The following is a 22808-nucleotide window of genomic DNA, read 5'->3' as shown; positions in this document are numbered from 1 at the left end:
CAAAACGCTTTATAAATATTTTGATTTTTATGCTTGTAACAACCCTGGGAGGTAGGTGCTATTATTACTCCATTTTACAGATGAGGAAACCAAGGCAGACAGAAGTTAAGTACCTTCCCTAGGCTCACACAACTACTAAGTAAGTGCTGGAAGAAGACATGGATCTTCCTGACTCCAGGTTGTAATGTTAATGGAATTAATGCCCAATTATAGGCCTATGTGACCTGCTTTGAGCTCTGGCCCAACTCACAGTTGTGATACAGCCTGAGTGACATGGAGCCCAGTGTGTGGGAGGGCCTTGCCCAATTGAGCAGAGAGTCAGACTGAAACAGAGCAGGAGAGGCAGAGCAGAGGGTACAGGGAGGAACTTGCTTAGGGGAACTTGTTTGTGGGGAGGCCTGACAGAAAGAATGCTTAAGACGTTGGGCTCCCTGGATTAGTGATGAGAACCTTGCTAAATCTTACTTCCTGGTATCCTAATAGTGATGTTCCAAATAAATATTTTGGTTTTGCCTTTGAGGAAGAGAGTATATTATATTTTGTGAATCTACCCTGGAAATACATATTCAGAGCAGCTGCTATGGGGATCGCATTGGCATTACACAGGTCCAATGCTCTATCCATGGTGCCACCTAGTTGCAGATTTTTTTTAAACCAACCTCTATAATTGTCTGTAGAACTCTTAATATAAAGGAATGAAAGCAGGAGAGTGTACTGTCTCAGGACTGATTCTATAAGAATCTCTCTGAAAAAGATGAGAAGACAGGTAATAATAACAACTCTCATACGCACCACAGAATTATCAAATCTGAGCATTGCAAGCAATCTCAGAGGTCACTGAGTCTTATCTGAATTGGAGTAAGAATCCCATCTATACCATACCAGAAGTGACTGGTCCTCTATTCTGCTTGAAGACCTACCGTGTTTCCCTGATAATAAGACACTGTCTTATTATTTTTTTTGGAAAGAAAAACACCAGAGGGCTTATTTTCAGGGGAGGGCTTATGTTGTCCTGCCTCAGCTGTCCTCCACGGCACTGCTCTCAATGGCGCCAGCGAGCAAATCACTGGGGAAGAACAGGATGATGCGCTCACTGCTGCAGCTCTGATTGGATGCAGCTCGGAGCGCGGTGTGCATTTCACCCGGGGGGGGGGCGGTGCATACAGAGGGTACCGTAATGTAGCGTGTAGCGCAGGGGATCACCTTCACTACAGTAGCAATCTCAATAGGGCTTATTTTCAGGGGAGGGCTTATTTTAGAGGAATCTTACACAATAAGGGGAGGGCTTATTTTTGGGAGAGGTCTTATTATCGGGGAAACACGGTACCAAGTGGGAGGATCTGGAAAAGTCTCCTGTGGGGAGAGGAAATCCTGCTAAGCCTTGAAAGAAGAGAGGGATTCCCAAGAGGAATGTCAAACTGAGGTGGGACAGACCAGAGTGATTTAACCTCACTATGCCTCAACACCTTGACATTTTACACAATGCTTTCTTTACAACCCTCCTAAGGAGGTAGTGTGAATGTTATTACCCCCATTGTACAGAAGGTACAATTAATTTCTAATTAAGGATTAGAAAAGCTAAGGAACCTGGCCAAAGTCACATGACTGCTAAGTGTCCAAGATGAGATTAAATCTAAGACTTTTGACTCTAAATTCAATACTTAGTTTTTATCATTTGATTGTTCACTTAGGGCAATGATTGCCTTCAGGAGTAAATCTAATAAGGAGTTGGGGTGGGGATATGATACATAGATAACATGGCACAAAGTAGAGTGTGATAAAATCAAGGGAGAAATGAAGATGCTTGAAGACAATTTTGGGAGGGAGAGTTCACTTCCAGCTAGGGCATCTCAGCAAGTGTCCTGGAGGAGTTGACACCTGAGCTGGGTTTTGAAGGCGCAGTATTTCAAAGGTCAAGGTGAGACAGATAAAAAAGAAAGGATACAAATGCTTGCTTTTCTTTTTGTATCACCAGCACTTTGCACTACAACCTGGCACTTACTTAGAAATTAATATATGCTCATTGACTTGACTTATTGAAAGAAACTGCTAAGTTTGAATTTACCTCTGGGTTCTGAGTATGGCATGACAGTCATAAGTTATGATGTCCAAGAGGGAATATATCTAGACTGGATTATACAATGCAGATATTTGAATTCTTTATACTGATGATGGCTTGTAGCCAAAATAAAAGGTAAAAGGTATCTGTGACAATAGCAAGCAGAATTCAGGCTATAGCCATGTTTAAAGGGAAACTGAGAAAAATGAAATAAGATGCCCAAGGCTACAAAGAGAGAGTGTCAGAACCAGGATTTAAATGACTGTGACCTTGGGCAATTTATTTTGTGCCTCTGAGTTTTACTTTCTTCATCTGTAAAATAGGGATAATTTTTATACTACGCATTTCATTGGACTGCTGGAGGAAAGTACTTTCAAAATCATCAGTATGAGTTGTTGTTATAAACCTATGTAAATGTGAGTTATTTTTATTATTTGGATATGCACAAATCTTACATAGAGCTTAACATAAGCCTGTCGAATCCTGTTGGAGATCATACCCTGATAACTTTCAATTAAGTGGGCAAAAATGCATCATTTAGGAGCTGGATGCCTTCCCATTATTTTGTATTCTTGCTCCATATGCTGTTATTCATAGATTTAGTAATATGGTTAATTTTTAATTGTTTAATTTAAGTGTTTATGAGTAAATATTTCTGTATTCTGTTTATAAACAAGTAGTAGTCAGTTCTGACGCTGCTCTATTTGCAGGTTCATGTGGGAGGAAGCCAGACTGTTAAAAACTAATGTTACCGATATCTGGCACCATCTGGTACTTGGTGACAGTGACCTGGTATGGAAGGAATTCCAAGAAAAGCATTTAAAAGCCTTGCTAGGAGTTAACTCAAGTTTCAAAAATTCTATTAGGTGACAAAGGCTGCTAGGAAAGAACCATGCTCTGTTACTTATTAGGTGTTTAACTTTAGGTAGGCCATTCCTTTTCTTTGGGTCTTAGATTGCACTAGATTTTAAAGGTCCTTTCAAGAGCATTGGCTATGGATTCTCTAGTGTGTATTACATCTGTGACCTTAGGCAAGTCTCTTAAACTCATCAGTCTCACCTATAATTTGCTTTGCATGTTCTTTGTATTTGGAAAAGGCAAGCATGGTGTAGTGAACAGAATACTATCCTCAAAGTTAGAAATATGTGGGTTCAAGTGTTACTTCTGCCTAAGTGATCCTGGTATAGTCAGGTAACCTCTCAATGCGTCAGGCAACTCTCTAAAATTTTTCATTGCAGATTGGTTGTCCATCTGTGGCAGGATGAGTTTCCTTGTTGACAGTTCACCATACCAAGGAAATCAAAGGTCTAGTTTAAATGCCTCTTACCCTTAAAAATATGCACAAACTTGATATTTACTAATTTGGGTTCTCTTTCTACCTCCATTCTCATTGGAATATATAAGCTTCTTGGGTGCAGGGACTGTTTTATTTCTGTTTGTATTCTCCAATATCTCGCATGTAGTAAATGCTTACTGAATTGAATAAAATCAAATGTGTCACGTGTAAAAATAAGTATGATACAAGGCAGAATGTGAAGCATGCAATGGAGAGACCTGGCCCAAGTGATATGGGAAATGTGGAGAGGGTGTGCTGACTTTCAGCTGAGTAGTAGGAGAGTAGGAATCAAGGAAGGCTTCCTAATGTATTTCTGTAAAAGTGTTAGGAAAGGATCAGTGTAGAGAGAAATGCCTCATGCCCCCCCACCCCTGCCACACCCCCTTCCTCCCCTCACCAGTTTTTAGGAGACTATTCACTCATTAAAAGCACTATCTGCCTGGGTGCATGACAAGAGAGAGCATTTGCTTGAATACTCCCTAATCAGTACTGTCCTTGGTATACTCACAACTGAACTTCACACCAGAATGTTCTCATTATGTGCAGCAGCAGATTTATCGTTTGTGTTCTTCCTCACCCTGCTCTTCGCAATCACGGGGCTGTTATTCTCTGCAAAGAACATCGCCCATTTCCCAGGGACATGTAATCTGCTACCAGCAACCTTGATATTGCTCAACTGTCAAGCATGATAGGATGCAAATATACGATATGCCCTACTTCGAAAAGGAGAGCTGCCAGTTGTGAATGGCTATTGACTGCCAAGTTGGATTTTTGAGGCAACCATACTGTATTAAACTTCAAATATCATCTTTCCTAAGACCTACATTCAAATCTTGGATCTACTGCTGGCTAGCTTTGGCAAGTCATTTCTCCTCTCTGAAACTCAGCTCCCTTGTTTATAGAATGAGAGGATTAGACCAAGGTTATTTTCAATTATATATACATACATCCACACATATATGTAATATATATGTACATATATTAAATGTCTGTATTATATAATAGAATTCAGGGTACAGCTATATAATACACAATTTATATATATATATATATATATATATTACACATTTTGTAGTTGTTTCAGTTATGTTTAACTCTTTGTGACCCCATTTGGAGTTTTCTAGGCAAAGATACTGGAATGATTTGCCATTTCCTTCTCTAGCTTATTTTACAGATGAGGAACTGAGGCAAACAGGGTTAAGTGACTTGCCCAGGGTCATATAACTAGCAAGTTCTGATCCAGATTAAACTGGGTCTTCCTAACTCCAGGCCCTGGACTCTTTCTACTGCTTCCACTGAAGAAGGGTGCAATCAATCAGTTCATCACTTTCTCATCTTAAACAACTCATGTCCATATTACCCTGTAAATTTTTCACAGGGGTCCACCCAAAACCCAGGGGGCCTTTTGCTAGTTATTATCATGTAAACCTGTGATACTTTGTGACTATGTCATGGAAATGACTAACTTGCTGTTCCCTAAAAATGACATTCCATTTCTTGCCTTTGCATTTCTTTACAAGTTGTCCCCTATTCCTGGAACCCTCCTCAACTCTGATTCTCAGAACCCCTAGTTCCTTCAAGGCTTACATCTTCTAAGAGAACTTTTCTGAATTCCCTAGTTGTTAATTTTCCCACCACCACTGAAATAAATTTGTACACATTATGCATATACTTTTATTTACCTTTCTACAAATATATTGTATCCTTCTTCCCTCAAAGAATTTAATTTTCTTGAAGGAATTATCTTACTTTTGTATTTGTGTTCACAGCCCAGTACACAGTAGGTACTTAATAAATGCTTGATGACTTACTGATAGACTCAAAAGGTCATCAAGTAAGTAAAGCAGAGGGTCACCTAAAGGTAAATGGAGAAGTACATGGCAGGCTTGAGCCAGCTATGACTCATTATAAATGAAGAATTATGTTAAGAGGTATGAGGGATGACATCAGAGGTATGACAAAGGCAGACTAGTCATGGAACAGAACCTAGGGATAGCTGATGGACAGCTCAATGTGCTCCTCTGGTTTTTATAATCCATGAATATGACTGGGAAAATGAGTTATGCCTTGTGATTTTTGATAATAGAAAATATCTGGTCATTCCTCTTTTTTGAACTCATTTGTACATTTCCTGGGAGGTGTGGATGAGATTTCAACTTGAAAATTATAACTGTAATTGGTGAGAACTCCTGAGATGGTTTCTGTCAACACAATGCAAGTGGGATCCATTAGACAGAAAAACGTTACCACTTGAAGGCAGTAGCTGCTTGAACTGGAGCATGATTCCCGAAGGCCTAAGAATTTAAACCAAAGACTCCGTTTTTCTGATGAAAAGAGGGAAGACAAAACAAAAAAAAACCCCAATAACTGGATAATCTTACTGATTCTATGGGTGCTGGCTATCAGCTTTAGACTACTACAATGGTCTGCCTATATATTATGAGAGAGTCCAAGTGTCTCAGAATTCCAGTTAGCAGCCCATGTAAAGTATTTGGTAGGATTATAGAATTTAAAACTAGCAAGGAACTAAGAGATCATTTAGCATAACCCCTCATTTTTCAGCTGAAAAAAAAAATAGGAAGTGACTCTCCCAATGTCACATAGGAATGTAAGTAGTGGCAGAGCCCAGAAGTGAAGCCAGGTCTTCTGATTCTGATTCTAAACTCAATGGTCTCAATGCCCTGCCTGGCTTGATATGCTTTTTCACTTGCAATTCAAAAGTATCTTAGGAGAGACAGGTATAGGATTTTAACTTTGCAAGGTACCTTAGATGACCTAGTTCAACTCTTTCATTTTATGGAAATGGGTACCAAGGGTAAATGACTTGCCCAGGATCAAGAACTACTTAGAGGCAGAGCTAGGACTAGAACACTGAGATACTATGTTGCTAATGAGAATAACATTCAGGAAGAATCCAGGTAGCACCCTGGTTTCTACCAACTATTTCCAAAGATATCTATTTCTAAATTTTCCAAGATGGACATTTCATGTAAATGTCCTTTCACAATTTGGCTGTAGTCTACATTTCTTTCTTTTTCTCTCCCTATGCCCAAATATTTGTCTTTTTCTGCACTTTGATTCAATCATCACTCTTTCAGTACGTAACTCCCACCATCATAGATCCTATAGAGATATGGCTGGTCACTGCCTTCATCAGAGTTCTTGGGTCTTTCAAAGTTATTTTTCTTTACAACATTATTGTCCTTGTATAACTTATTCTCTGGGCTCTGCTAAACATATCCCATGTCAATTCACAGTACTCAGAAAATTATCATTATATTTCCTCATTTCATTTGGGGGCATTAATATTATAATATATTCATATCTCACAATTTTTGATTTGGATTGAAATTGGATGGAATTGGAATTTGGACTACAGTTCTATGCTGTGTTCCCTCCCCCCCCCCAGCCATTTTTAAATCAACTCTTCAGAATCAGGAAGTTTGTTTTGCTTGCACTCCTTTACTGCTAGGATCCTCCCTCTTAAAAACTTGCTTGATTCCCTGTTGAGTTTCACATATTTCTACACCATACTCATTGTGTGTACATGCATGCATTTCTGCACCATACTGATTGTATGTGTGTATATGTGTGTGAACATGCACATGTTCAATCCTTTGTCTGGGTCAGGTTAGACTGACGTTCTTTTGATGCCCCTCTGCTTTTGTTTCCTGTACACACAGAGTTTAGATGGCTACAGGTGTCTCTGGTCTATGTCTGGTTGTACTAGGGACTTATTCACCTGTGTTGGCACTGGTTTTGTTGATGGTTCCCTTCCTACTGCCTGTGCACTTCTGGCTGACTTTCTGTGCAATTCTACACAAAAGTAACCTATTGTAGGTAGAAGAAATTTACTGTAGTTTCTAAATGGTTTTCTTGATCATTACTTGGTCTGGTATAAATTTCAAGTTTTTCCTAGAGTATGTTTGTGGGAACTAGGAGGTCTGCGTCCTATTCTCTTGGCCCCAAACCTCTAGTCTTTCTTTTTTGTATCATTCCCCCTCACACAAACTATGTCCCAAATCCAACTCTCTTACCTGTTATTCCCCATACATGACTTTCTAGCTTCTGTCTCTATGTCTTTGCATAAGTAGTCTGTAAATACTCTTCTTCCTCTCCTTTGCCTCATGGAATTCTGAGTTTCAGTCGAGGCTCAGCTCAGGTTCTTCCTAAGACAAGGCTTTTCCCCATACCCCAAGCAGCTGGTGCTCTTCTCTCCCCATCAAGCTACTTTTGCATTTACTTTTTATATTATCTGTATTTGTCTATTGTATATCTGTTGTATTCCCTAGTGGAATGTAACCTTCTTGAGAGCAGAGAGCTTTCCTTTATCCCCAAGCATGTACCTTCTACATTTCTTTACCCACAGCAGGTACTTAATAAATGCTCATTGAATTGAATTTGATCTCCACAACAACTGAAAATGGGGTAACAGTTTTGGAGTGGTTACCTGCCTTGTTCAAGGACAGGGCTAGTATGAGATGAAACTTGAATTTGAACTAATGTCTTTTGCCTCTGCATGTAGGGATTTTTCTACCATATCACACTGAGAAGTCCAAAATCTCACCCATTCCATATTGTGCATTCACAAAGCCAAAACAAGCAGTGAACAAAAATCATTATGGTATAGTGGCAGGGGCTCTGGATTTGGGGTCAGGAGCAGTGGGTTCTGGTCTCTGTTCTGCCACTCTGTGACCTTGAGAAAGTCACAACTTGATTTCCTTATTAGAAATCTAGGAGTTGAATGATACAGACTTTAAAATCCCTTAATGCTCTAAAATTCGAATTCTATTCCGTGACTTGATGCCATCCTTGTAGACAAATCCCACTTTTGCTACTTGGTATCTGTTTGACCTTAGAGGAATCATTTCTCCTAGCCTCACTTACTGCATCTGTAAAAGGAATTGATCAGATAAGATAATCTCCCAGGGTCCCTTCCAATTCTAAATATTATGAGTCCATAAAAAACCCCTCAATAGTTGGTATACTGTTGGATTGTTGGACAATGTATTGTTCTGGCATCATATAAACATAGCCAGTTTTCCAAGGATATCTGCATGTTGATCTAACATCCCTCTCCTCCAAAGTGTGAGCCCAATTGATGAGATTCACGGTTTCATATACTTTACCAGAACTAATTGTTCATGTTGAAAAAAATGAGAGAAATAAGGAATGGAACTCACAAGGGATTCCTAAGTACATGAAATTCCCTTCCCTCCCACTCGCCCTACCTCTCCATACAGTTAGCCAATTTCAATAAATTTATTTGGTAAACCTATCTCCAGCTAGAATTTATGTTGTTTAATTCACTAAAGACATAGGTTAACATAAGGACTAGCTCCCAAAAAATAGAGCAGTGTCATTCTCCTGGGAGAGCTGAGATCTACGAGATGGGAGGGGCAGATGTCTGCTGGTCAGATCCTCCACTTTCTCAGCCGACCATGATACCTGTGAGGGATTCCTATTAAAGACATTCCTTTGAATTTGGGCATAATACCTAAATAGGGGATATTACAATATCTACCTTACACGAATGCTGTAAGGAAAATGTTTTGTAAAACTTAAAATGTTTTATAATAATAGAAATGTCTCATATTTATGATTTCCCTTTAAGGTTTACATGTGAGAAAACTGACGCTTGGAATAGTGAAGCAACTTTGCAAAGGCCTGCAAGGCAGTTTCTTCACAATACTTAGATGAGGTAGGTATTGCAAATTTTCCCCACATGTAAAATAAGGATGATAACTATTTACAGGGTAATTCTGAGAAAAGCACTTTACAAAATAAGTATAAAAATGAATAAATAGGAAAAGCTGACTTTGTGGAAAAAAAAAAGGCAAACTTTGGAGAGAGAAAAAATCCCAGCACTTATATTTATCTGTCTATATGGATACACACACATATGTGCATTACTATCAGTGCAGGTTGGCCTTTCTCACTGTGAATTTACCTTTCTTGTCAGTCTCTGTCTCCCTTTGTATTTGTCTAGCTCTTTCTGTATCTGTCTCTCTGTATCTTACTCTATGTCCCTCTGTATTTGTCTCTGCCTCTCTGTATCTATTCCAAAGTTTTGAATGAATCACAAAATATACAATTCCAATATTAGCAAGCAGATGAAAGTATATTTTTACCTAAGGGATTCTTCTGAAGACCTCTCAAATTGAATTATTAAGCAATGCCATATGGGCATGTGCCTAATAATGGGCCAAATTGAAATTTTGAAACTTTAAGGTTTAGAAAGCATGTTTGGGCAATGATGACCTCCATTGTACAGATGAGGAAACTGAGGTTTGAAGATGGGTGTTCAAGGTCATACAGTTAATAAATGGAAGGGTTAGGGCTTGAACCCAGATCTTCTGATTTTAAAAAAAAACAACCAAACATTCTGTTTTCTACTCAATCACTGGCTTCCTTACTTGACCCACACCTGAGGCTGGCCCTGTATACAGCAAATAAAAAAGTCCAGAAGGAGATCACATTACCAGAAATTTGCTCTGGAGTAGTGTTCATTGTAGAGTTGTTCATCCGAGAAAGGAGCCAAATGAATGTCACTAGATGTTGGGAACATCATCCCTAATGAACAGAAGACAACACACAGAGCCACAGAATTTAGTTTCCCTATCGCTCTAATTGAAGTACATGTTCACACACAGACTTGTAAACCATTGCATACTTACTCCTCTGGACAGAGGCTACCCTGTCACTACAACCATTCTGTGAACTAACACCCAGTTTGCTAAAACTTAACTGTGTATCCAAGCAATAAAGAGAAATGTGTGTGTGTGTGTGTGTGTGTGTGTGTGTGTGTGTATACAACAGAAACAAGCCACATAACCATAAGGTAACAAGACATTATACAGGGTGTCCCAAAAGTCCTAGTGCAGTTTAAGACTCTTCCAGGTATTAAAGCTTAAAATACTAAAGATATTTAAAATAGTTTTAATATTAAGGCTTTAAATTTAAGTTATTAAAAGTTTAAAAAAGTTTAAAACTGTACTAAGACTTTGGGACACCTTGCATTAGTCATTTCAGCTGCATCTGTCTACCAGTTGCCCTTTTATTTGTAGTGCTAGAATTTTCTCTTAATTATTGACTTTGATAAACATATTTACAATAAAGTATAAATAGCTGAACATCCAATTGTTATGGAATGAGAATCTGAAGATCTTCCCTGCCCCTTGACCCTTTGATAGGTTTAAGTGACTCTGAGAACCTTCCTTGATTTGAGGATATACTCTTCCTCCTAATAGGCTGAATGTGCTCACCTGGAGCCTGTAGAAGGCTTGTTTTTCAGGAATGCCCACACCTTGTTCCTTTGTGATTGGGCAGTGGGTCAAGAGGGTTGTGATGGTCTCTGACCCAGGAGAAGGCTATATTTATCCTGATGTGAAGTTTTGCTTTGGGGCTCACTTTGGGAAGAGTTGTGTGATGTGGCCAGATGAGACTCTGGGTAGCTGTTGAGCCCCCTGGCTTTGAAAACCCAGATGATGGTGTTACCTCTCTGGTAACTAAGTAGATATAGATGTAATGGTCAGACAATGGGAAGTCCTGTCTGCTGATCTGTCTCTGTCTGCTTGTAACTTCGGTTTGTATTCTCTTATGTTTGATTGATTAAAGTAAGATTGTTAACCCATTCTGAGTTGTTTTCCTCTAGTAAAGCAGATCTAAGAATCTATGCTAGCAGCCACCCTGGGTATGCTAGGGTGATTGCTGCTACACCAATTCAATTAAACAAATATTTATAAAGTGCCTTCAATTTTTCAGCCACCATATTGGGCACTGAGGATGTGAATATAAAAATGTGAAACAGGGTAATTGGCTTGAAGAGGCTTACTGGGGGAAATGTGTATACAGATATGTAAATATGAAATACAAACATATAATACACACACATATATGTATACACACATATTTGTGTAAAAACACATATAGAAGAATTTCCAAGGTTAAAGTCCCTAGCAAATGGTGGGGAGCAGCATGGGTGAGAATCAGGATGTTTCTTTTAGGAGATGGCTCTGAAGGGGTTGAGCTTTGAAGGAAAAAATGGATTCCATGAGGTAGCTATGAAGAGAGAGTATATTCTGGATATGTGGTGGGAGGAACTGCTTTACAAAGACCCTGAGACAGGAGATGGAATGTGGGGTATGAGGTCCAGTAAGCTGGGAATTTTTTTTTTAACTACTGATATAAAAATTTGAATTTCATCAGAAGACAAAGCCTTAAACCAAAGGAATAAGGTTCTAAATAGAGCTCCACAATGGGGAAGGCATGTTCATATTTGATAAATTGTATTTAGTCACCCCTAAGGCATGAGTACATTTTGCTAAAAATAAAACAAAACAACAACAGCAACACTTCGAATCAAAGATTGGAGCTTGAGCCCTGATACAGGCTATGGAACCTACCCTCACTTCTCTGATTTTCTCCTTTAAAATGGGTGTAATATCCATACAACCTACCTCCAAGGGCTGTTGTACGATTCCAATGAGATAATATATGCAAAGTATTGGACAATTATAAAGCACAATCTAAATGCCTCTTTGCTAAAATTCTCCTCCAATACTTTATCATGGCACTGAGAGACCCCTGGGTTCTCAAAGGCTATGTTGATAGAATGCCAGCTCCAGCAGGTTTTGCTAAGATGGAAAGGCTTTGAGTATGGTCCAAAGATGGACTATGTGTATCTGCTGTCCTAGAATGGGCCCAAGCTAAAGGTGGAAAATCTGAAAGTGGAGAGGCTCATTACCAGAAGCTATTAAGTCAAGATCTTTTCCAGATACAACAATCCATCAACAAGCATTTATTAACACCTACTATGTGCCAGGTATCGTGATAAGTGCTGCTATGCTTGAAGACCATCAATAAGTCTCCAGGAAGTTCTTAATTTGAGGTTCATGAACTTTTAAAAATATTTTGATAACTGTATTTCAATATAATTGTTTTTCTCTATAATTCTATGTACAGGGTATCCTAAAAGCCTCAGTGCAGTTTAAAACTATTAAAGCTTTATTACATTAATATTTATATAATTAATTTAATATCACATTAATGTATTAATTAACAGTATATTAATATTAAAGATGGAAGCTTTAATAGTGTAAAATTGTACTAAGACTTTGGGACACCTCTTTTGGGTACCCTGCTTTATTTTCTGAGAAGATATAGAGCCTTTATCAGACTGCCACAAAGTTTCATAACACACAGAAAAGATTAAGGATCCATTTATTAAAGCACAGAGAGAGGGTTGTGATTCGCACTGGTGGAGACAGAACTTGAACTGATGAAATCTTGGATGCTGTATCCTAAAAATATTTGTAAACATTCAAGTCTAAACTTTCTTTGGAAGCAAATTGAGAAGCAACTAAAATCCTCATCATTTTTGAAATGTTACTTCCAACTTCTCAAAAAAATTTTTTTTCCTAAGGAGACATCCTAAATTGTAGATGAAAAAAAATTTTAAATGATGTACACTTTTTTAGAAAGCCAAGTGGCAGGAGAAACTTGGAACACCCACTGTCTGGAATTCCATCCATTCATTAGTGGTCCTGTGATTTCTGGGCTCTGCAGCTCAAATCATTTAATTTTCCTGACTCCATTTCTCATATCTTTGTCAACTCTGCATGACCCTTTTAGAGATCCTCAGCTTTTAAACATTACAGAAATGCTATATTCCTTTCAGATATCCCTAGTGTGGAAAAGTTAGCAGAATTTCCAAAAGAGGAAGTGCTTTATATGGTCCTGCTAGGCAACTCACCATTTGACTTCAACCATTTTTTGGAATGTAAGTAACTCTCCAGCATCCTCTCATTGAATAGCATGTAGCCCATGGGTTCAGAAATAATCACATCTACAGTTTCTGGCAGTGAGATTTCCTCAATTTTTCCTGATAAAACTGTGATCTTGTCTGAGAGGTTGTTATTTTTCACTAGAACCTGGAAAAGAAAAAGTGGTATCACTGTATTATACAGAGGTCTATGAAAAAAAACAACAATAAACAAACCAGGTTGTTAAAGTGGATATATATGCAGGGAAGTGTATTAGAGAATCAGACAGTCTTGGGGGACTCTGAGGTCATCTAGTCCAATGTGAACCTGAACAGAAATTCCCTCTCCAAATGCCCCAGAAACTGGCATTCCAGCTCCTGCCTGCAGACATTCAATGATGAGTGAAAAAAGAATTGATAAGTGCAAGGTGATATGTTAAGTGCTTGGGACTGGAATGTAAAATCGAGATAGCTCCTGACAGCAGAAATACACATCTGAAAAAGGGGGAGACAATACTTAAAGGGGAGTTGTAGTTGGGGAATGATGCTTTGATTTGATAAGTCATCATGGTGCTGAGTGGAAGAATAAAGCCACAGTGGAAGGATTGGGGGAGGTGCTCCCAGGGCTGTTGGACACAGTACCAAAAATGGCACCCAGAGGAAAGAGTATGGTCAGATTGAGGGCTGGAAAATATAGGGAGCTCTAATAAATAAGAACCGCCTGGTCCCTGGGTGGGAATTTTAAAGCTCCTCCAAGGAATAGATTCTGAAGGTCTAGATGCTTTAGGTAAGTTTGTTCAACTGGTTATAAATCTGCCTAACTGTACTATTATCCAACTCATCCCTTGGGAGCTAGAGGGTTTCCTCTCATTGATGGTCTTCAAGCAGTTTGGATAACCAGTTATTGGGTATGCTAGAAAGTGACTTCTTGTTCAATTATGGTTTGGATTAGCTACCCTTCTGACTCCAATTCTGTGATCCTATAATCTATATACTATGGCCTAACATTCAATTAGCCTAGAATGAACAGATCAAAAGCCTATGGCCCTGGTTATAGACAGATACCTGCCATACATTTCCCATACCAACAGCTAGAATACCCGAGGGTTCCATTACTATGATTACTAGATGACCTTCCCAAAAAGCTAAAGCAATTGGTGATCAGTTGGGTCCTCTGAAAAGGGATCCTGCTAGAGTGCAGAGGGTCAAAATATGGCAGATGGAATTGGGGTTAACCAGATTCAAATGCAGGTGTATTTCCAGAAAATGCTGCTTGGTTAGAGTTTAGCATTGGAATGAGTTTCAATATATAAGTGATGAAGTTTGAATGTATGTATGGTACTCAACATTTTAATATCTAGCAATAGCTTCATGAAAGAAGTATAGATCAAAACAAAAACCTCAGGAAGTTTTCCTGAAACTTATGTTGGGAGGGGAAAAAAACCTGCCAACAACCTTAGCAGATATTGTGAGAGATATTACTGTGGGGTGTGTGTGTGTGTGTGTGTGTGTGTGTGTGTGTGTGTGTGAATCTTAAACTCTGATGTTCTAGAACTTAAGGAGATTTTTGTACATAGGACTGACTACTCAGTCAGGAATGGTCCTGGGAAAGTTGGATCTGGATGATACCACTTGAAATGAGTTGCTAAGATCTATTTTTAAAAGTCCAAATTACTAAGGGAAATAAGATAAACAGAAACCCTCTCTTCTATTTGGCCTCAGGACTTGGGTTAAAGAAAAGTGTGGGTTAAAGGATTTATAGGAAGTTGGTACAAACAAGTAGTGCTCTGTTATTATGAAATGCAGCAAGCAGGCATAACACACACACACACATACTACATGGCAATATAGATAGAGGTTCATCCCCACGAACAGAAGAAACAATGCACATGAGGGGAATGCAAGGAGAGAGTCATGTTGGGGACAGTATACAATCAAAGTTTAGATGGGGAAGTTTCATACCTTAAAAATGGGCTTGGTAGAGAACATGAAATGTCATATATAGGAAAAGGAATTCCTAATCATCCCAGATGTAGTGAAGTTCTTGGGGTCATTTATCAATATCAAGCTTAGGTGAGAGTAGAGAGGGCGAGTTTCTTTATTAGGACTAGAAATGGGAAAGGGTTTGAACTGGTTAATTCGTACAACAGAAAAGAAATGTCTCACAAGCTAGTGGATTCAGCCAGGAGTTTTATCCAATCAGAAGCTTCCAGCATTAATTGTTTGATACAAGTTAAAATATGTCACAACAATGGAAAAGTAAAATAAACAAAAAACCCAAACCTGTCACTGCCTATATGTTTTATGATCATTGGGACCACTTAGACTAATGACACTAAAAAAATTACAATGATTATACCCTCTATACATAGGGAAGATGATTTGAACTTGAGCAAACTTCCTCTTATAGAACCATAGGCTACATAGGATCCTACTTTTCCTTATTTTGAAAGAGGAGAGGTAGGGTGGTACAGTGGAAAGAGTTCTAGATCTGGGGTCAGTGGGTCCAGGGTTCAAATTTTGACTTTGTTACTATCTATGTGACCTTGGGCAAGTCACAACTTCTCTGGGCCTTTTATTTAGAAAAATAAATGATGATCTCTAAAGTCTTTTGTCAGTTCTAAAGCTAATATCTTCTCTTCCAAAGTCTGGGACAAGAATTAACCTTTGTTATATCATAGACTCCACTGGCAGTTTGGTGAAGCCTCTGGACATCTTTTGCAAATATTGCTTTAAATATATAGGATATAAGACATAAGATTACCATAGAAATCAATTATACTGAAACACAATTATTAATATAATTTAAAACAAAACTGACTTTACAGGTCCCAGATTAAGAAGCTCTGGTCTTTGATATTTCTGGCATTCCCCTCTTTAGGAAGAACTTTATGATGGTGTGGTTGCTTCCTTTCACTTCTGATGTGATAATCAGTTCTTCCTTCTTATTGGACAGGGGCAAGTGCTGAATAGCATTTTTAGCTTCTGAAAGATTAGCTCATCATTGACACAAATGGGAAGTGTGTGTGTCTATGAACTCTGAACAATCTTCCTTTTGCTATTAAGCACACAGCAGGTCATTTCCTAGGATTTTACCCTCAGTGAAGATGCCAAACTGTTCTACTAAACAAGTTTCTACAATTTTAGACCCTTATTGAATTAGCTTTTGGTATTTTGCTTCCAGAAGAAATATTCCCCAATCCATTAACCTTTCTTCAGAGGTCCAATTTTCCAGTTACATGTTCATTTTCATTAATGTGAAATTAATTCACATCCAATTTCTTGACAGATTCTTAAAACAAGGAGCCCATCATGGATGAAGTCTCCTAATAAATTTCTCATCAATGCCAAATGTAATGGAAGGATTACTTAATTATGTTCCCATGCCTTCCCCTGCCAAAAATATCTGCTAATGAACATCTACTACACATAAAGGCAGAATAGCAGAGTAAATGGCATGCAAGACTTGGATTATGGAAGGTTTAATCTAGCCTCTGGCCCAGGTGAAGCTGTTTAACTTCTTCCTGCTGCAGGTAACTCTCCTTCTAAGTCATAAAGTTATGGTGGAGAAAGTTTCCATACTGGGAGTTCCCTATACTGATTCTGATGAAACCAAAGATCTTTTCTATGTGTATCTATAGTTCCATGTAAATTCTGCTGTAGCAGCAAGCACCCCAGCGTCCCCAGGGTGGCTGCTCACACAGGTTTTTAGATCTCCTTTGTTAAAGGAAAGCAACTCAAAATGGGTTAACAAGCTTACTTTAATCAGTCAAACATATATTGTTTACCTCGTTCAGGGGAAAAAGGTCAGCACCCTGAACTTTAAAGTATACAGGCATAATTATCAAGACAGAAACAGATCAAGTAGACAGCTTTCCAAACTGTCCAATCATTACATTCATACCAAATCAACATCTGGGTTTTTCAAAGCCGGAGGGCTCTGGACAATGGCTTCCCATAATCCATATTAAATCACAGAACACTTCTCAAAGTGAGCCCCAAAACAAAGCTACACATCAGGGCTTATATAGCCTTCTCTTGGCTCTGAGAATGTAACAACCTTATTGACTCACTGGCCAATCAAGAAGTATCTACTGAAAAACAAGCCTCCTACCCCAGGCTCCAGGTGCACTTTAGCCTAGGGGCAGGGAAGATCTTCGAATTTACATTCCCATTACAGCTGCATATCCATTTTTAGGTTAAAGTCCATGTTGAGTCCTAGGCTTTTTTTTTCTATTATATTGGCACATAATTATTAAGCATCCTTTATGGTACAGCCCTCAACTTTTCCAATCCTGCCCTTTTCCTTTGATTGCCATACTTGAACTTCATCATGTTTATTTTTGCTTATTTCTCCAGATAAATAGGGGTAATTTTGGATGCAATTCTGTCTTTTATAGTATTTACCATTGCCTGGCCCCTTATAGTTAACTCTATATAACTGAATTCCCATAATCTTACCAAGGATATTTTATATTCTAATAATAAGCTCCTTAAAGAGAGAGAGACTTAAATTTTTGTCTTTGTATCCTCAGCACCTAGAAAGGTGCCTGGTTTATAGTAGATGCTTAATAAATGCTTGGTGATTGATTTAACTATGCCACAATTTTCAAAATAACATTCAAGAAAATATGACCCAGGATAAGAATATGTAGACAGCAAATTACAGAATCAGTCCTGGAAGGCCATTCATTAAGTTCCTACAATGGTGTGCTGAGCAATATGTTAGACTTAATGCTATAACCGGGTCTTGATCCCTCACCTGAAAGCTCCAATCCTATATCTCCAAAAGTTGGACATGTCCAATTTACTATCTGGCCACCACTGTACACTCAACATGTCCCAAACCAAACTCATTTTCTCTCCAGTTTCTCTTCCTCACCCCCAACTGGGCTTGTCGTTTTCCTCGCAATCTCTCATATTTATGCCTCCCTCTCCATTTCCACTGCAACATGTTAATAAAGGTCCTTGTAATGTCCAAAATATATAATTGCCATGGACTTCTACTTGACCTTCTTATCTTTAGGTTCTGCTCCCATTAGCCTATTCTGTACAGATCTGTGTTTTTCTTAATATTTCCTCCAAGTAAGACCCCCTCCAACATAAATCCTTCGTATCCTTCAAAATCAGTGTCACATGAAGCCTCACTTGACCACTCTAGTTCACAAAGACGTTTCCTTCCTCCGAATATTTACAACACATTATTTGTACCACTCATTTGGGAACTGAATCACATACAATGAACTGTTCTATTAGCTGTTTAACTATTAGAATAGTCAATAGTTAAACTATTAGCTATAACAACTAACTTTTTTTCTGAGCATACTCCTAGTCTTTTTTATTAGACTATAAACTCCTAGATGGCAGGAGTCACAGAATCTCTCCTCTTTCTTTAGGGCACTACCCAAGCACCATGTTCTGCCTGTAGCTTTTCATGGTTCTATCAGTTAGGACTGGTAGGCATGCATGAGTTACAATCTGCATTGTTGGAAGGAATTCCCAAATCAATGTGACCACAAATCCATTTGAGTAAGTGTTCTCTTTTCTATTGGCATATAAGCTCCACAAAAGTAGGGATTGTTCCTTCTTTATATTTATATTTCCAGTGCCAAGCAGTGTCTGATATTCAGACATTTAATAAGTAGTTTAATACTTTTAATAAAAATTTAACAAAAAGTATTTAATAAGTAGTTAGTGATGTACTGAATCATGTCTTATAGCTCTTTACTACTTTTCTCTTCCTTTGTCCTCCCCTTCACTTTTTTCTCCCACTCAAAGACTGCCTAGAATAGTGCTAGACACATGGTAGGGGATATATAAATACTTAATGACTTGAATTAAAAAGCACTAGCTCTGGAGTCAGAGAACTTGTAGTAAAATTCTGCCTATGTCACCTTGGTCAAGTCACTTAAACTCCCTTGGTCTCAAGTTTCCCCATGTATAAAATGAGGGAATTGTGTTAAATTAGGGGTAAGGAACCTGTGGCCTCAAGGCCACATGTGGCCTTATAGGTCCTTGACTGAGTCCAAGTTTTACAGAACAAATCCTTTTATTAAGGGGATTTGTTATATGAAGTTTGGATTCAGCTGAAGGGTCACATTTGAGGACCTAAAGGGCCTTATGTGGCCTCGAGGATTCAGGTTCCCTACCCCTATATAAATCTATGAACCTATACTTCTATGACTGTTCATTTCAATAATTTGTGTTTACATCACCTTTACCTCAACAAAGTTATACAGAATTTAAACATATCTTTCTAATCATTTAAGACTTGCTCATTGTGTATAGACATGTGCTTAACTCAACATGTCCAAAACTGAACCCTCCTCTAAACCTGTTCTAACTTCTCTGCTACTATTGAGAACACCATTGTCTTCTCAGTCTAACAATTGAGATGTAATCCTTGGCTCTTGACTTTCTCTTACTCCCTATATCTGATTTATTGACAAGGCATGTGGATATTTGTAATATCTCTTGAGCACATGCTCTTTTTCTTCTGACACCACCATGTCCCTGGTGCAGTCCCTCATCACTTCCCACTTGGACTGCTGCAATAGCCTGATGCTTGGTGCCAAAAGTCTCTTGCCACTCTAGTCTATTCTTCACTTGGCAGTCAAATTGTATAGGTTTGCCTATGTCACTCCCCCACTCAATAAATTCAGTGTCTCCCTATTACCTCCAGAATCAAATACAAAATATTCTTTGGCATCGAAGTTCTTTATAATATGATCCATTTCCCTTTTCCTGTCTTCTTACACCTTACAACCCACCCTCCCCCCAATACTCTGATGTAGTAACTAACACTGGCCTCTTTGCTGTACCTCACACAAGACGCTCCATCTTTTGACTCTGGGAGATTTTCACTAATTTTCCCTTATGTCTGGAATGCTCTTCATTCTCATCTCTGTCTCCTGGCTTCTCTGTTCTCTGGCTTCAAGTTCCACCTAAAATCCTTTTTTTCTACACGATGACTTTTTGATCCTTTTTAATTCCAATTCCTCATTTCTATTATTTTTCATTTACCTCACATATAACTTGTTTCTACTTCATTGTTTGCATTTTGTCATCAGACTGTTAGATCCTTGAAAGCAGGGACTATCTTTTACCTTTCTTTGTATCTCCAGAACTTAGCAGAGTGCTTGGTACATAGCAGGTACTTAGTAGATGCTTAATTACTAACATATCACATACCTTAAGAATTTGGACATTCTGAAATTTACTCAATTGTTTTTTCTTTTTAGGTAGCCAGGCCATTAGTGTCCCCTACACCTTCCAGTTCTTGTTATCTTGTTAGGGCTATATGGGGTCCTCAGGGAGGACTGACACCTCTGGTGTGAGGGTTTGCTGAGGCATTTTCAGGGCTGCCTGTCTACCTTTGGCATCCACTTGTCACCTAACTCTCTGTGGCTGGAGCATACACAATATCCATAGCCTGGTAAAATTATTTCACAAAAGATAAGATCATGGGTCAGGGACCAAATAGTCCAACTACCACCACCCAGCTTCAGAGAACAGGAAACTGAGGCCCGGGGGATGTAGTGCCCAAAGTCACAGGAGTGGTTGGCATCAGAACCAGGATTTGGAATCATGTTCTCTAACTACAGAGCCAGTGTTCTTTCTATTGTATATACCATTCTGCTTCCCTTTCTTTGAGAGGATAATGAGAAGAGAAAGTAATGGACAAGAGCATGGTTAGAGGCATACAAGGATTCTTGGAAAAGCCACCCCTAGATGTTATACTCCTCACCCCACTTATTTTTGTTATTTCTAATACTCTTCTATACAATATTCCAATGAAATTAGGATATTCTCTTGATATGCTACCTTCTCCTTTAAGTATCACCACACCTAAAGGAAATTCAGTACTCAGGACACCTTCCAGGAAGTCCAGATTACTATGTCATTACAAAGGTTTGGAAAGACCCTTAATCTGCAATGACTCTAACAGAATCATTAACTACATTCATTACTGCACAGTGGCTATCTCTGCAACTCTGCCTACAGGCACTTAGGGGTAGACAGAGGAGATACACAAACTCCTTCTCCCTAAATTCAATTATTATTATTGTTTTTAAAGCAATTGGGGTTAAGTAACTTGCTCAAGGTTACACGGCCAGTTATTTCTGGGTGTGGTGCTAAGTATCAGAGCCTGGATTCAATCCCCGGGTCATCCCAACTCTGGGGCCAGTGCTCTTACTCACTGTACCACCTGGCCATTCCTCTAAATTAAATTCTTAAATAAACTAATGCCACATACCTGATTTATTCCTGCATACAGAGTCTTGTAGGTTATATGTGTCTCTGGCCTGTATTTCCCAATCCTCTCCTTTCATGAAGAAGAGAACTATGGGCCATATGGGAAAGAGATTTGTATAAGAGCACACAAGTAGCAAGAATTCAGATTCAAATCCTGGTCTTTTTACCCAGGTTTAAAACCTTTAACATAACTTCTAAAGATTTGATTAACCCTAGGTCCATCCTCCTACAAAGCAAACAACAATCCTCCAACTTTAATTGATAAACCTTGAATTACTGTGGCCAGAAAATGTCATCACCTGGTGGCTTAAAATAAAAGTCAAATACAGTTTATTTCCAGGCTTAGGACCTTACATAGTTTGCACTTTGCTACATAATCTTTTGAAAGAACTCAGGGCACTTTCCATGTCCAACAATGTAGGAAGATTTTCATGGAGGCTATATTGAAATTTTAAAAAATAGTAAAGGTAAGTTAGGTATAGCTCGGGATATGGGATTTTTTTTTCCATCTGCATTCTACCTCCATGTTGAATAATACTGAAAATTTGGTTAGAAGTCCATAAAATGTGACAGTAACCTAGGCACTGAAGAGATTTCCATTGGTTTCACTTTACTTGAAAACGAATTTCCTCAAATTCCTTATCTTTTCCCAGTCCATGTTATTTGGCTGATACACACACACACACACACACACACACACACACACACACACATTCCAATGAAGGTCTAGTTTACTTGGGAGCAGAACTGTAACCAGGGCAAGTTAATAGAAACTTTGCTTTAGGGTGCTGAAATTTAGAGGAGACCAACAGTGCTTGTGTTCCTTCATGAGGCAGAGTCTTGTTAGTAAGAATTAGTTAAATTAGTTAAAGCAACTGGATGGCCAGTTTCCTCCCATTCCTTTAATGGGTTTTTCTTTCTGGCTCAAAATGTCCTGCTATTGTGTTTTTCTTGAAAATGGCCTCACAGTATCTTGGGGTCTTTGCCTATGTTTGTGTCCTGGTATCTCTTAGTCTGAGCCCTTATATCCTAGGATCTGAGGTTTTTCCTTGTGGTTTCTTTTTCCTGAGCAGATGAAACTGATTTGAGTATTATCTTTCATTCACTTTGTCCTGGGAGCCAGGATCTATAGTTACAGCTATGTTTGATGGGGTGAGAAATAATCAATGAATCCTCTCAGATGTGATATGTCCTCTATATCTAAATGTGAAAATAGGCAAAAATGAATTTTTTTTTTAGAGAATGTTTATTTCACGGTCATCCATGGCAAATCCATCACCTCCTCTGGCCTCACCCTGAAACATCCCTCTACTATACCAACTTCCTTCTCCCATTGACCAATTCCTCCTGGAGTCTCCATTTCGTGACTGGCATCAGACTGGCCAACCTCCATC

The 22808-nt window shown here is 38.7% G+C and overlaps 1 protein-coding gene across 1 annotated transcript in view; it reads right to left on the bottom strand.

Moving 5' to 3' along the window:
* Positions 1–22808, bottom strand: part of LOC138163249 (histone-arginine methyltransferase CARM1-like) — a 269638-nt gene that overhangs the window by 23020 nt on the left and 223810 nt on the right. Inside the window, exons 6-7 of the mRNA XM_069090797.1 lie at positions 13150–13327; positions 9878–9968 (exon numbers count right to left, since the gene is read on the bottom strand). Coding sequence (XP_068946898.1) covers positions 9878–9968; positions 13150–13327 — 269 coding nt within the window. The remainder of the gene's footprint in view (positions 1–9877; positions 9969–13149; positions 13328–22808) is intronic.

Source organism: Petaurus breviceps, unplaced genomic scaffold (genome assembly GCF_028583685.1).
Source record: "Petaurus breviceps papuanus isolate PSGF00001 unplaced genomic scaffold, PetGlider_PUasm1.0 187, whole genome shotgun sequence".
Taxonomy (NCBI): domain Eukaryota; kingdom Metazoa; phylum Chordata; class Mammalia; order Diprotodontia; family Petauridae; genus Petaurus; species Petaurus breviceps.
This window is presented reverse-complemented; position numbering and strand designations above follow the sequence as displayed.